Below are 15,237 nucleotides of genomic sequence, written 5' to 3' on the forward strand. Positions count from 1 at the left end.
TAATTTAAGAGAGCTGAAACTCAACTTATTTGACTTAAGAGAGCTCGATGTTGCGGGGTCGATCTCAAAGTCCCCATGTGGCGCCCTTGGTTCCCCAAGGTCCAGTTATTCCCTTTTGCTTATTGACATGGTCATTGGTTTCATATTGCCATTTACTTATTAAGGGTCTGGCCTTAACTCTCAATAACTGGTGTGTGGAAGCGCAGGTACCCGAGCTCATTTATTAAATGATCTTAAACTTAGGCTTATTTATTTGAGTTTTAGCGAGCTGATCTCAAGTTGCTCACGAATGATGACTCGTTTACACACATAGTGGTCGATATTGGCCATTTCTTTGAATGTTCTTTGCTTCCTTTTGTCAGTTAAATGTTGAAGCCATCTCTTGGGATAACATGGTTTCAATTTTGGTTATAAAAAAAAGAGAAAGAAACATAAAAAAGTCATGAACAAACTCTCTAATTTATAGATATGTCCTTATATGTGCATTTTTAGGATCACGCGTTGTTAAAATTATAGCATCTTTAACTAAAATCAAATAATTTTTAAATACAAATTGTACAAAACTGTAATGACTCGCACAATTAGATCATCAACATGATGATCTACACTCAAACACTCATCTAACGGGTTTAACTCACAAACTGTCAAAACACATGGATTTATGTAAAGAACGGTTTATTACTCACTGATAAAACTTCAACAGACACAAACAAATGAATACTCAACGTGAATCTCTCGATATCTCACCAGCAGATTATCAACTCGATGAACTACACTCTCTCACAACTTATCTAATCGACGAACAGAACAATCAAAACCCTAAGTGAGAGAAACAACCAGAGATGAACAATGATGTGAGAGAAAGTATCTGTTGTGTGCATTAATGTGAATGAACAAAACTCAATTCACCGAGAACAGAAATAGATCACGCCCTTTAATAGCCTATGAATACTTCTCAGCTGATAAGCCCACGAACCATAAGCCCACGAACCATAAGCCCATTCAGGTCCAGCTTCCTATCTAGCTCATATCCAGTCCTCCAACTCTCAAGATACTACAAACAACATTTCATGTTATCACACAAATATTAAACTCAAGTTTGCTAATGAATTGACTACCTTTTTAACATCCCCCCTCAATTCAACTAGCAAACACATTCAAAATTTCCCCTTAAATCCAAGTTTTTTTTTTCAAGAAAACTATATTTACATATACTACCCGTTATGTTAAAAAACTTGAATTAAAAAAAACAAATTTCAGTTTTGGTTTAAACCATTCATTCATTTCTTTAGAAATGACAAACAAACATGAATAAAAATGATATTAATAAACGATAACATGAAAGACAATTATCGATTTTATTAAAGAAGTAAAGAACTTCCCTGAGAGTTTAACTTCCCAAAGTTGTTTCACCCTTTAACATGTCATTCCTCAATCCAACAGCAAAGTCTTATTCCAGATTAATATTTTGCCTTCTCATTGAGTGTAAGTGACTCGGATTAAGTATGGACTAATTTGGCCATTGTCAAACCTGCTTTATTGAAACTCAAAATGGTACCTGCAACCCTCATTGAAAAAATTCATGACTTCTTGGGCAGCAATAAATGATCTCATGAATTCAACAACAATTCCTCAATTTTTGAAGTGAGACTTTTTTTAAGAAAAAAATATTAAAAAATTCAACTAATAAACACGCCAATCTTTGGTGATCATTTTCAAAAACATGTCTACAATACCTAACACAAGTAGACGATTTGTACGCTTGACCACATTATGCTGATAAGACCAATGATATCGAACACCATTTTTAAACAACCTTTCTTCTTTTTGTACAAAAAATTCTTGTTGAACTTGAAAACTCAAAACAAAATATTCATTTGAACAAGAACTTATGTATGCAAAGAGAATCTCTTATAAAACTTTTGAACAGAAAACTTCCAATTGAATAGTGGACTTTAAATCCACATCCAATAGACAAGACCATATGCCAAGAGACATATACAGCCAAACATCAGAAAATATATTCCGATTAGACAAAGAATCACACGATTCTTCAACAATATCATAAATGTACTTGATAAAACCAAATGATTATACGATTTTGTAACCCATGTCAAATTTATATCTAATCAAACAAGACACTATCATTAAGATTCCAAAAAACTATCGGAAACTACCCTGATAAACCAAAGAACGCAAAACCACAAGGTTCTATCACTATACCTGATACAAATATGATAACAAAGAGTCACAAGACCCAATTCAGAAGGACGTTTAAAAATTTTGAATCACAAGATTCAAAACACATCAGAAACATATCTGATAAATAGTCACAAGACTATATAAACTTTCAGAAATAAATCTGAAAAAAAAAAAATATGAATCACTTGATCCAAAAATTTATACATGAGAAGATGAAAAGTTACATGACTTTTAAGACTTCAAAACCAAAACCATGTCTGAAATACAAGACTTGTGAGGAACTTAAAGACTAATTTGATTCAATCAAAAACTTTTACAACCTCACAAGAATACTGAATACACGATTCAAATAACCACACTGATCATACGATCCTTTATCATATTACAGCCAAAATTTCCTGATTAACCTTAAAACAAACACAAATCACATGATTTGGAAATCAGAAAACACTTTTCACACAAGAGAAGACAGACGGATGTAACAACATTCAAGAAACAATCTTGAGAATGAACATGATTGGTTTACATTTGTGAACCACATGGCTCAAAAAAACACAGTTTACATTTAAACAATGTTAAGATTTTGAATAAGTGTTTAACAGGAAACAACCCTTTTACTGAAAATAAATCATAATAAAAACACATATTCTATTCAATCAAACAACAAATTACCGAAACATTTTTATTTTAAAAACCATTTCAATAGTTTATGTAAAAAACATGTTTTTCATTTGTAAAATATTCGAGGCATGTAAACTGATCAATACTAGATGCAAAGTATATCATGAGAAAACAAACATTGATAAAGAATGTACATACAGCCATGTTCCTACACTACGATCTAACGGGACTAGACTCAACACCACAAAGCATCTACAAACGACCCTAGACCAGTGAACTAACATCACTACGATCGGCGATGACGTCTCAAAGAGACAAATAAGATCACCAACACAATGATCCTACACAAACCTCACTACGGTCGGACTCAAAACATGAAGAATCCTAGACCAGTGAGATAAAGGCAAACACTATCCAAGAATACATCTACAAGATAGTATAACCTTTACAAAAAAAAATCAATCACACAGCGATTCCAATAACCAAAGGAATACAAAGAATCAAAGAATCCAAATAGATGTATACAGTGACCAACTCTCACATAATCATTCTCAATCAACTTCCTCTACAAACACCGAATATATAATCTCTCTCTACAAAGGTCGACTCTATCATAAATAAAAAAAAAAACCTTAAGATCTAATCAAGTGAATACGCAGAAAAAGAATCATCGAGAAAGACATGACAAACAAGAGAGCTGACTTCATCACCCAAAACACTTAAACCATATGTCAACATACGGATATAATTTTTCTGTACAAACAGAAAACAATCAGAATACATTTTCTGATAAAAAAGAATTACACAATTCCACAATGTAGTCAGAAACGTATCTAATACAAAGAAAAAGTCACACGATTTATAAAACTTCAGAACAAAGCCTAAAGCCTGGAAACAACTCATGTAAAACACGTGTCAAGAACATAAGGACCTTATTTTGTCAGATAAAACACTACAAATTACACAACACTTTGGAACTTTTACAAAATCTCTACGGAACTAAAAAATCAGGCCATTAATATGATGAAGATCAGATAACGAAATCTAAACGACCTAACATATTTCAACATAAGAAAACCCTAGATATAAGAACTTTTTTCCAGAGACTTTGGGAGACAACAGTGAAGATGTAAAAAATATCTGGCCTAATTTGATTTTTGTCAAAAACCTTTTTACAACATCTGAACACAAACATGAATCACAAGATTCAAAAACAAGTCCGATAAAACTAAGAGCCACCTGACTCTATTACACAACAAACTTAACCGAAATACTAGATCTACGAACTTGAGGAAACGAGTTCATCAACTCGGTGAACACTAACCCTCAAGAAAAGAACCTGAAATCGGACTAATCAAACGAAACGAAAATGATCTGAACCAGAAGATAGAGAAAAAATGCGTAAAAATTGTGTGTTCATGTGGCAATAATTGATTAAAAAAATTAAAACATGAGATTAGCTACAACTCATATCAAATGAACATGGTGTGCTCGTATTTAAATTCTAGTATTAATTAATAAGCCACACCACAACTCTAAGAAGGAATAGAGTTGTCGATAATCTAAACAACTAAATTTGATGTTTAAAAAAAATGTCACATGAAACATCAAAAAAGACCAATAAATTTTGATTAAAAACTTAACTGGAACCAAATTTTAAACCTCTTGGATTAACAAAAAAACATGGACAGATCACAATTTATCAAGATCTTTAGCTAACATGACAAAATATGTATACCATTTTCCAGCAATTGTATTTTAGGTTATACTTTCTGGGTGTGCAACTGTGTTTCACATGCGACAAGTTGTCTAATCAGCAGAAGAGTTACCAATTGGTTATAAACAAAAGTTGCAACTATGAAAGGAAGGTTGGATACATCTTAAATTTTCAAACAAGCACGAAACTGACTAGTCACTTGTGAATTCCCTTTACAGCTTGCAAGATTGTCAAGTGCCAAAGACTCACAATAAAAAAAAAACTGATTAGTAACTGACAACTTGTTTCCTAAGGTTTTTTTTTGTTATACCAGAGGCCTAAATATTCACTATAAACGAGACACCCTTGTGCCAAAATCTTAACGATTTTCCCATGATATTTGTGTTGTAAAAAACAGAAAATAAAATCAACACAAGTCTGTTACGTGTACCTATAACAAGTAAAAACAAACCTTGCTATTGAAAACTGTGAATTAATGCTAAAACCAAATATTAGTTGCATGTTTGAGCACATCTTGAATGGGAAACACAAAGACACCAGTAATAATTCAGATAACACGTGTAATTCACAAAAAACACCAAAACTTTCACAGAGTTTAAAACTAACAAAGCCCACATAGACTAGGATAAGCATGAATTATGACTATATTTTAATACCATCAAGTGGTTAGAGATAATATCATGTCAAACAAGTATGCAAGTGGTGAAGCCAAGTCAGGACAAGTCTTAACAAAGGAAGCACAGATCTATACCTATACATACAGTTCGAGTACAATACCAGGTAAGAACTATAATAAAGAACACTATAATACAACACTTCAAGGCAAACAAAGAATACACACAACGAAAGAGTATGGCTCTCCCTGTGATCAATACCGGTCCACTTAACCCGATCATAAAAGCCTAATACAGTGTGATGTATAACAACAAAAGTAATTTGAGACAGATCAAAGAACAATCTAACCTTGCGAGCGCCCTAACTAAGGTTATCTTTTCAAGAACTATGACCTTCACTTAGGGTTATAGTTCAAGAAACGAAAACCAGAACTGTGTAAACAGAATACCTCGTGACTTAACACAACTGCAGGAAACCCTAATTTTAGGGTAGATCTTCAAATTTTCGATTCACACAAGAACATCAGATTCACAGAAGAACACCACTCCAAGACAGATTGAACACCTTTTGAATCCCAAACAACACAGCTCACCACTTGAAACCCTAGGGTTTGCACAAACCCTAATTTTTTGATCTTAATCGAATAATAAGTTTATACAAACTCAGATCTGAGCAGAATTCTTTCCAGGCCTTCACCGCAGCGGAAAACAACTAAAGATCGGAGCCTTCTTGCTCTGATACCATGTCAAAACACATGGATTTATGTAAAGAACGGTTTATTACTCACTGATAAAACTTCAACAGACACAAACAAATGAATACTCAACGTGAATCTCTCGATATCTCACCAGCAGATTATCAACTCGATGAACTACACTCTCTCACAACTTATCTAATCGACGAACAGAACAATCAAAACCCTAAGTGAGAGAAACAACCAGAGATGAACAATGACGTGAGAGAAAGTATCTGTTGTGTGCATTAATGTGAATGAACAAAACTCAATTCACCGAGAACAGAAATAGATCACGCCCTTTAATAGCCTATGAATACTTCTCAGCTGATAAGCCCACGAACCATAAGCCCACGAACCATAAGCCCATTCAGGTCCAGCTTCCTATCTAGCTCATATCCAGTCCTCCAACTCTCAAGATACTACAAACAACATTTCATGTTATCACACAAATATTAAACTCAAGTTTGCTAATGAATTGACTACCTTTTTAACACAAACCCTAGAATTAACAAGAGAGAAGTTGTACACGAAGAACGAGAGGGTTTTTCCTAGTGGTATCTTGGGGGTGAGATAAGGCTTAGGGACCGTTAGGTCCTGGGTTCGATTCCCACAAGGAAGTTTTTCACAGATTTATGAGTTTTCTCCGGAATTGGTGTAGAGGCATTATAGCCTAGTGGATATGGATATGATCGGGTTGTTCCGTTAGTGGCACGATGATGCTCCAGTTGTCTGTCAGTGATCCAAATTTGTCGGTCAGAAAAACCTAACTGATGAGATCTGATCTAAACACACCTTTTATAGATCCATTGAGAACCGAGTTGTATTCGATTGAACCCGAGCCAATAAGCCTTTTGAGATGTGTTCAGCCGAAGCCGAACGTTCACCTAGTTTATCCTTTTAGCCTCACAGCATCTAAAGTCCAGCACAGCAACAATCCATTAATACAAGCCCAGCTTCATAAGTCCAAATCCAATTATGTAACAAAAAATTAAGTCCATTAATACTAAAAATAATAAATTCAAACTTAACAAATATAAATGTTCGTAAATCACAATTGAACATATTACTTGTAAACACGCGTCTTAAATTTCTTAAGTTTTATATAAATGAATCCTTGGTGGGAGTTTTCTATGAACGTTTTTACAAAACATTGTATTACTCTTTTATTGACAAAAAAAAAAAAAAACCACTAAAACTCATATAGAAATTCCAAGTTACACGGTTTATGAGATAAATGGTTTTGGAAGGCAGAAATGAATAGACTCCCAACTCTTACGGCGTTAACGAAAAAATGTACAAGTTGGGTCGTGCGTTTGCAAGCGGTGCGGGGAAGAAGATGAAACGTCCGAACACGTTTTCACCTCTTGCAACTTTGCTTCTCTTGTTTGGCAAGCAGTGGCGAGTTGGTGTAAGGTGCCTCCCATTTATGCGTTCTCAATTAAGGATCTTTTGATGATGCACAAGGAACAAAGAATGGAACGACGATTGAGAAAAGTTTTTTATAGGGTTGTGATTTCGACGTGCTAGTGTATCTGGAAGGCAAGAAACGAGGCTGTTTTCTCCGGCGCTACGGTCAACATCAGCAAAACCATGGAGCAAATCAAGTCTCTCAGTTATCTTTGGATAAAAAATAGGTCCTCTTTTAGATCTTTATTATGGAAAAATTGGTGTACTTTTGTTGTTTAATCGTTGTTTGCTTTTGCTAGCTTCTTGCTAGTGGTCGTTTTAATGAAATTTCTCGGTTCCAAAAAAAATGGTTTTGTTAAAGAGGCGGTGGGCAAAAGAAATTGAGGTTAAGGATTAATTCTATCATTTGTAAAAGTTGGAAAAATATATTGTTTAAGGTTATACACATACCATTATCATACGTTTATTTTTATTTATACATCAATGTAAATGTAAATATTATCTTTATCAGAAACTACATGGTATCTAATATATTATATTTTTGGTGTAGATTGATATAATATATAATAATATAATATAATTAATACGTCTCAGTTATTTTATTAAACTTATATTAAATTAAAATATAAATAAATAATGTATTTAAAATTGTGTAAGAAAATTATATTTTAAGTAGAAAAAGTAATTATCACACTAAAAGGTGTATTTAAATTTTTTTGTAGAGTATTAATAGATTACCAAATTAATAGTGCAAATGCAATTGGCAAAGGTCAAATATTCAAAATAACCTTCTTAACAATACCACACCAAAATCTTACATATAAATATCTTCGTTTAAATTTAATTTAACAAATAGAATTGCAACATTAAGGTCAAAGATCCAATTGAAACATATAGAGAAAGGTGAAAATCAAAATGGAAATGTAGCAAGAGAATCTCAATAAAGTATCCATTTTTATAAACTAAACGCGTAAGCAAGACAAAATAATTAGTTGTTCAACTACGCCTCATCACTTGGTCTCAGCCGCTTTGCACCACCGGTGTTAGAGCAATCACATCTTGACAACATCTGCATCCATGGTCGGTGCATCAGCATCTGGTGTTGGTGCATCGGCATTTGGTGTTGGTGCATCCGTGGGAGCAAACACCATGGATGGTCCCTGAGCGTCTGGTGTCATCGGTGGAGGTGGAGGAGGTGGAAGCGACAAACGAGGACAATACATTCGAAGGATTTGAGGGAAAAGGGGATTCATAGGAAACATTTTCGGCCAACATCCAGAACTTATGCTCTCAGCCGCTTTGCAACAATCGGGCCAGATACTTAAATCAAGTACTCCGCCTTGCGACACCCTTAGAAGTTCCCCCGAGCACTTTGCTAGATCATAAGATGCCGCCCAACACTCCATAATCCCCTTTGATGGTCTAGGAGATATAGATGGCGATTTTCGGGCTAGCCCTAGTGAAACTAGAGATGCCAAGCAAAATATAAGAAATAAAATCGTACGTTTAAAAGCCATGTTGAATCTTGATGGTTTGAGTGTGTGATGGTTGATTTATACTTGCATTTAGAGCATTAAAACTTTATAATAAATGTGTTGACTTTCTATTGTCAAAATATATTGATTAAAAAAATACCAAAATAATCATCATATTTAATTTTCCACACTATATTTCGTTTAAAACTTTATAATAAATGTGTTAACTTTCTATTGTCAAAATATATTGATTGCAAAAAAATACCAAAATCATCATCATATCATATTTAATTTTCAACACTATTTTTCAAATATACCTTTTTTGCAAAATGTAATAAATTCTTGAGCATTTTAGAATAATAATGGTTGAAGAAGGTTTAGCATGCGTTCACATTATTTTCCAGTTAGAAATAAATTTGATATTAGTGTGTGCTTTTACTTCTTTTCTTTTTACTAGTAAGTATATTCTTTAAAGGTAAATTTTATATAAAACACGTACCCGCATATTAATAAACTTTTTTTTGAATGGTAACGAAAATGCTTTATTAACAAACCAAAACGCAACAAGAAGCTACGAAGAACATAAACATAAAAAGAGGATGATAGTAATTAACTAATCAGGGTATAAGAGCATTCTCATCCAATCCATCAAATTATACATATATTCCACTAAAAAACAACTCCTATATCAATATATTTTCACTAAAAACAAATATTTTTTCTCTCTCCTTTTCAATTAAATAATATTATCATTACATTTTTCTCTCTCCTTCACTCAAAACCACTTTCAATATATATTAAAGAATTATACTGGGTGAACAGTGTCCCCCAAAATATACAGATGAACAGTAACATTTTCTCTCTCCTCCACTCATAACCATTTTTTATACCCTTTATAATATAAAAACTATCCCTCACATATTTTGATGGTTTGAATGAGAATGCTCTAACACAAACAATTACATGCTAAGAAGAGGGCTATCAAGCAACTTATACACGGGAATTAAAAGGAGTTAAAAACTCTGTCCACATACATTGTTCACAATTATAGATTATATGTTTAGAAAATTTATATATACATATATTGTTTTTAAATCTCTCTTTCACTTTCATACAAGTGGTTACCAGGTTCTTGTACTAATATAACTTTAAAGTTTAAACTTTAAACACGCCAAAGTCTTTATATTTGATATACTGAATTAATGACAATTCAAAGTATACCTAATATTGATGAATGAATGTACCTTTTGGTAATTAATCCAAAATCGTTTGCTTTTTTTTTTTTTCAAAACAGAATGTCTGGTTGGTGTTTAAGAAAACATAAGGAAATTATTTCAAAGAAAAAAAACATGTATATTTTGTTGGTATTTAAGAAAACATATGGAAATTATTTCAAGGAAAAAATATATATAGAAAAGTAAAGAACTTGCATTGTTTTTAATTATCTAAATCTTGGGTAATGTTATCCTACAAAGTCTCCTAAATTAGTACGGGTACAAAGACATAATAAATCGCAACATATAACACAATGGCGAGGAAAAATGACACAATGAATCGCAAAAAAAATATACAGTGATGAAAAAAACACAATGCCAAATAAAAATACACAATGATCTAAATAAAAATTCTTGAATCTACAAGCTAAATATCTAAAAACGAACACCTAAAATCTAAGATCGTAGAGTTCAGCGAGACGGTTCCAATGCCAATAGAATGAGTTTAATTGGAGTCTGTTTGATACCCTTCATACGACTTCCAAGTTTTAGGAGACTATGTATTTGAACCTTTTCCTCTAAATCATATACCGAGTATACGACCGATAATACGATACATCAAATACATTATACAACTGATAAATCTTATACCAAGTATACGATCGATAATACCATACATCAAATACATTATACACCTGATAAAGTAATAACTAGTTTTGATGATTTAGTGCAAATTTCCTTTTTATGAAAAATTTAATATAAATGTTTTTTCATATATGTTTTTATTTTTTAATGTAGTTATGGGTACATAGGGTTATAAATGGTTCAAGATCGATTCATTAACATCTCGAATCAAGTTGAGCATAAACTAGAGCATATTAATTTTTAATTTTATATTTTATATGTCAAATATATTTACATACCAAGTATTATTATAAATAAAATTATGGTAAAAATAAATAAAAGTGATTAAATGCGTACATAAATAAGTATTCAAACATTTTTTAATATTAAATAGGTAAAAAAACTACTCACGGACCCAACTTTGACTTAAAAATTGTTTGAGTTTGTACATGAAGAATGTTTGTACTTTGAGGTCATAAAACATTCTAAATTGTTTTAGTATATAAATAAAATTGGTTTCGTGACATTTATAATCATATAAAACACATTAGTTATTTAATAACATATAAGACTGAGTTTTGGTGGGGTGAAATGTGAAAAAAGAAAAAAGCAGGTCCTAAGATGGATGTGAAATGTGATTGAATTCTAAATTTTGCATTTTTCAACGGACAAACACCAACATGTAGGGCTGTAAACGAACCGAACGAACACGAACAACGCCTTGTTCATGTTCGTTCGTTAAGGAAACAAATGTGTTCACGAACGTTTCATGAACACTTACCGAACGAGATTTTATGTTCGTGTTCGTTCATTAAGGAAATGAGCGTGTTCACGAACGGTTCACGAACACAAATAAATTTGACGAACACGAGGAATGATAAAGGTAGATGGCTCAGAGAGTAGCACTGGAACTTGAATCCCTTATTGTGGAACTGAGGTCGACCGTATTCACCGATGTAAATAATGAGAAATGAAAGGAAAATGGTGCATAAACAAGGTGAAATAGGGTTTCCTAGTTTAATAGTTAGGGTAATAAAATAAAATAAATTAAAGTTTAATAATATAAAAATTATAGATAAAATATATGAAAGTACAAAAATATTCAATTAAACACAAACATACGAACACAAACAAACGCAAATAAACGAATGTTCACGAACACCTTACCGAACGTTCACGAACACAATCGAACGAACGAGACCTCTGTTCATGTTCGTTCATTTAACTAATCGAACGAAATTTTTTGTTCATGTTCGTTCGTTTATTAAACGAACGGACATAAACGAACTTCCCGCTGAACAGTTCACGAACTGTTCGCTGAACGTTTGGTTCGTTTACAGCCCTAAACATGGGACTTCCTATGCACCAACGTTCAAAAACAGCCACCCAACGCCCACGATCCCACCATGCTTTCGCCCTGCGCACTCAATGGCGCCCAAGTGTTGCGTTGTTCCAATGATCGACACCCACAACACATAGCCTACGCGAGTCGAGATGACTCAACAATATAAAAAGTTAAAACGTCTAAAGATCACTTATTTTGACCGGTTATAAAAATTAACATTTGACCATATGCTAAGCTAAAAGAATCAAACCCACCTCATATTTGCATCAAGGTATAGAGAAAACACAATAACCATTGCAAACAAAGGTTTAGACGTTTCATATCCCTACAATCGAAAACGCACAAAACCAGACTAAAACGTTATAATCCTCCCTACTACATACTTAATAATAAAACGCCTGACGAAAATATAAAAACCTCTCATTTAAACAAATCATCTTCATTTTCTCTTCTTCGCCGGTGGTTCTTCTTCCTCGTCATCATCTTCTTCTTCCTCTTCATCCTCGTCATCATCCTCGTCACCGTCCTCATCATCATCCTCGTCACCATCCTCGTCATCATCATCATCGTCACTACCTTGATTGCCATTTGCCTCAGGCTCATCGGCGTCTCCTTCATCGTCATCTTCTTCTTCCTTTTCATCACCCGAGAAATCTTCGTCTCCAGCGTCATCGTCTTCTGGCTCCTCTGCTTCGTCATCGTCGTCGTCATCCTCTGTGTCACTACCGTCTTTGGCTTCAGGTTCAGTTTTGCTCTTCTTGTTAAGCTCATAAATTGGAAACCTGCAAAAAAAAAAAAAAAAAAAAAAAATTGCACAAATTAAAGTTTTGGATTCAAAATTGTTCCGCTAATAAAAACTGTTTGGCAAACGAGTGTTACCGTTGATCATTCCCAATTAACGTCTGCAACGTGTGTTCGCCCTGAAGCAGAAATCCAGTCTGCAATTGCAACAAAATAGATTTAAAAAAAAAGAATTATATGCATTCGAAAACAAAAAAGAAATTTCATGGTTATTGCAACACATTACACAAGCTTGCAGCTTTAGATCAATACCACTAAGACCATAGTTATTAAAGCGAGCGCCCAGGGAAAACGCCGCTTCGAGGTTCCGAGGCATTTAATGCTCACGGGGGGTAAGTAATTATTATTATTTTTTTAAAGATTTGTATTTCAGCCTCTATCTATAAGAGACTTTTCAAATTCTCAACAAACATACGCAATCACTGGATCTCAACATCGATTCTCAACGACTGACAAAAGCTACAACATCAAATGTGTCTAATAAAAGAAGGTTGATCGATGAAGACCTAATGAACGAAGGTGGAGATCCTCTCGTGTTTGAAGTTGATGACGAGTCCGATGGTTGAATGTTTTAAGACTTTGGTACTTTGGTTTTGAAACTTTGGTTTTTTTGGTTGTTGTTTTGAATGTTTGGATTTGAAACTTTTGTTTTTTGGGTTAATGTTTTTAATGTTTTGCTTTTATATGATGAATTTGGTACTTCGGTTTTGTTTTAAGATATATTTTTATATAATTATGTTACTTGCGTTTTTTTTCGGGCCCATGCTTTTTTTGCGCTTCTCGCCTAGGCCCCGGGCCCCACAAATCGCCCTGAGTGCGCCTCGCGCCTTTAATAACTATGACTAAGAGTCTGAGACTATACGGAGTGGGAGGGCATGAAGGGGCATTAAGCGCCATGTGGCAGCCACGTCAGCAAGAGGGTGTGGTAATAATCCACGGAGTGGGAGGGGCGCAAAAGTGTCACGTCACCACACCACTTTTCCACGCCCGCAACATGTGGTCTAATAGTCATGATCAAAAAGAATGATAAAAGTCAAGCTTTTAAGAAGACTAAAAGCTTGATGTCAAGACACAATTGAAAGAAACCGAGCAGCAAAACAAGGTTTCTGGAATGCAAAATATGAACTTTTTTTACATACTCGGCCCATAAAATCTTTTAAAACACCATCAATCTTGTGATAATTCAACAAAAAAAAAACGATGATTTTGAAAGAAAACAACACAAGGAAGCACCAATTCGCCTATAAACTTAGAACAGACATTACTGTTCGCACAATGAGTAATCACGGGAGAAAAAAAAGTCGACAATAGTCATAATCATAGCATACACATGGTTGCCGATAGTTCTCCCAGAACAAATCATACTCACGAACTAAGACTAGTGGGTATGCGGCTCGTCCCCCGGCCCGTCCTCCCGCCGCTGCCCCAACAGATCCACCCCCAGCCCCGTCGCCGCCCCAGCCCCGTCAAAATCGTCCGCCCACAGCCGATGTTCACGGGCCTCTTTCCTCTCTCCTCACACACACACAGCTATACATACATACATATATATATAAAGGGGTTCATCCCCCACCCCGCTAGGTTCATCCCCTTCAAGCCCTTCCTACGTGGCGGTGACGTGGCAGCCCATCCCCTTGGGGATGAGGCTCTCCATACCCACTAGTCTAAGGTGTTCTTGAAAATCTCACAGAAAATGACTACTTGTTTTAAACATGAAACAACTGGTTCAAATTAGACAAAATCTAGCTTCATAATTTGAAACAAATTTGGTTCAAATTACATTAGATCCAAATATCAAACACCTGGTGTGCACCCAAACAAGAAAAACAAAAAAATAAAAATAAAAAAATAAAATATGCAAAAGAAACCAAGCAATCTATACACTAAAACCAAATTATTGCTAAAAATTGAAAAAACATCATCAACTATCTACAACTACAAGTCAACTAAACCAACAATTTAGCAAATTAAACATATTTTTTTCATCAAAAACTCAAATTAAGAAAAAAAAAACTCAAGAACATAAATTAATTTATACCATCATGACGGCACAAGCAAGAGAAACACGAGCAGCCACAAGAAATTCAGAAAAAGCAGCCATTGTCTTCCTGGAAACCCCCAAATCAGAACTGAAAGATTTCATTACTTCCATTGCAAAATCTGACAAAAATTATGTTAACAGCGTACTCAAAACTCAATTGAAAGAGCCACTGGTTGAATAAGGAGAATGAAAGCAGTGAGAGAGTAAATAGAGATTGTGAATCGAAGGAATTAGGGTTCGAGAGGGGTTTTGTTTGTTTGGGGTATTGAATGCTCTAGGGTTTTGTGGGGTGTGAATTGTAAAGTTGTGGATAAGTTGGGGGCTGAATGTTGAAATTTTAAATTTATTTTATTTTTCTGGATCATGGATTTGAATTTTGAAAATCACTTCCACGTCTCCCGAGATGAAATTCAAATTTTCGAAATATTTTGTCACATCC

At 34.1% G+C, this 15,237-nt stretch overlaps 2 protein-coding genes and 1 long non-coding RNA gene across 3 annotated transcripts; all 3 read right to left on the bottom strand.

The window, feature by feature from the left end:
* Nucleotides 1–666: 666 nt before the first annotated feature.
* Nucleotides 667–6,377, bottom strand: LOC118483237. Its single transcript, XR_004869969.1, has 2 exons — nt 5,604–6,377; nt 667–1,558 (listed from the first exon to the last, which is right to left on the bottom strand). It is a non-coding gene; the product is annotated as an uncharacterized LOC118483237 (long non-coding RNA).
* A 1,755-nt stretch (nt 6,378–8,132) lies between these two features.
* LOC110883544 lies at nt 8,133–8,804 on the bottom strand. Its single transcript, XM_022131267.1, has one exon. The coding sequence runs from the start codon at nt 8,702–8,704 to the stop codon at nt 8,351–8,353; it is 354 nt and encodes a 117-aa protein (XP_021986959.1). The 5' UTR covers nt 8,705–8,804; the 3' UTR covers nt 8,133–8,350.
* A 3,393-nt stretch (nt 8,805–12,197) lies between these two features.
* Nucleotides 12,198–15,237, bottom strand: LOC110886625 (phosphopantothenoylcysteine decarboxylase subunit VHS3). Its single transcript, XM_022134439.2, has 3 exons — nt 14,796–15,237; nt 12,836–12,894; nt 12,198–12,738 (listed from the first exon to the last, which is right to left on the bottom strand). The coding sequence occupies exons 1-3, from the start codon at nt 14,907–14,909 to the stop codon at nt 12,396–12,398; spliced, it is 516 nt and encodes a 171-aa protein (XP_021990131.1). The 5' UTR covers nt 14,910–15,237; the 3' UTR covers nt 12,198–12,395.

Source organism: Helianthus annuus, chromosome 10 (genome assembly GCF_002127325.2).
Source record: "Helianthus annuus cultivar XRQ/B chromosome 10, HanXRQr2.0-SUNRISE, whole genome shotgun sequence".
In the NCBI taxonomy this organism is placed as follows: Eukaryota; Viridiplantae; Streptophyta; class Magnoliopsida; order Asterales; family Asteraceae; genus Helianthus; species Helianthus annuus.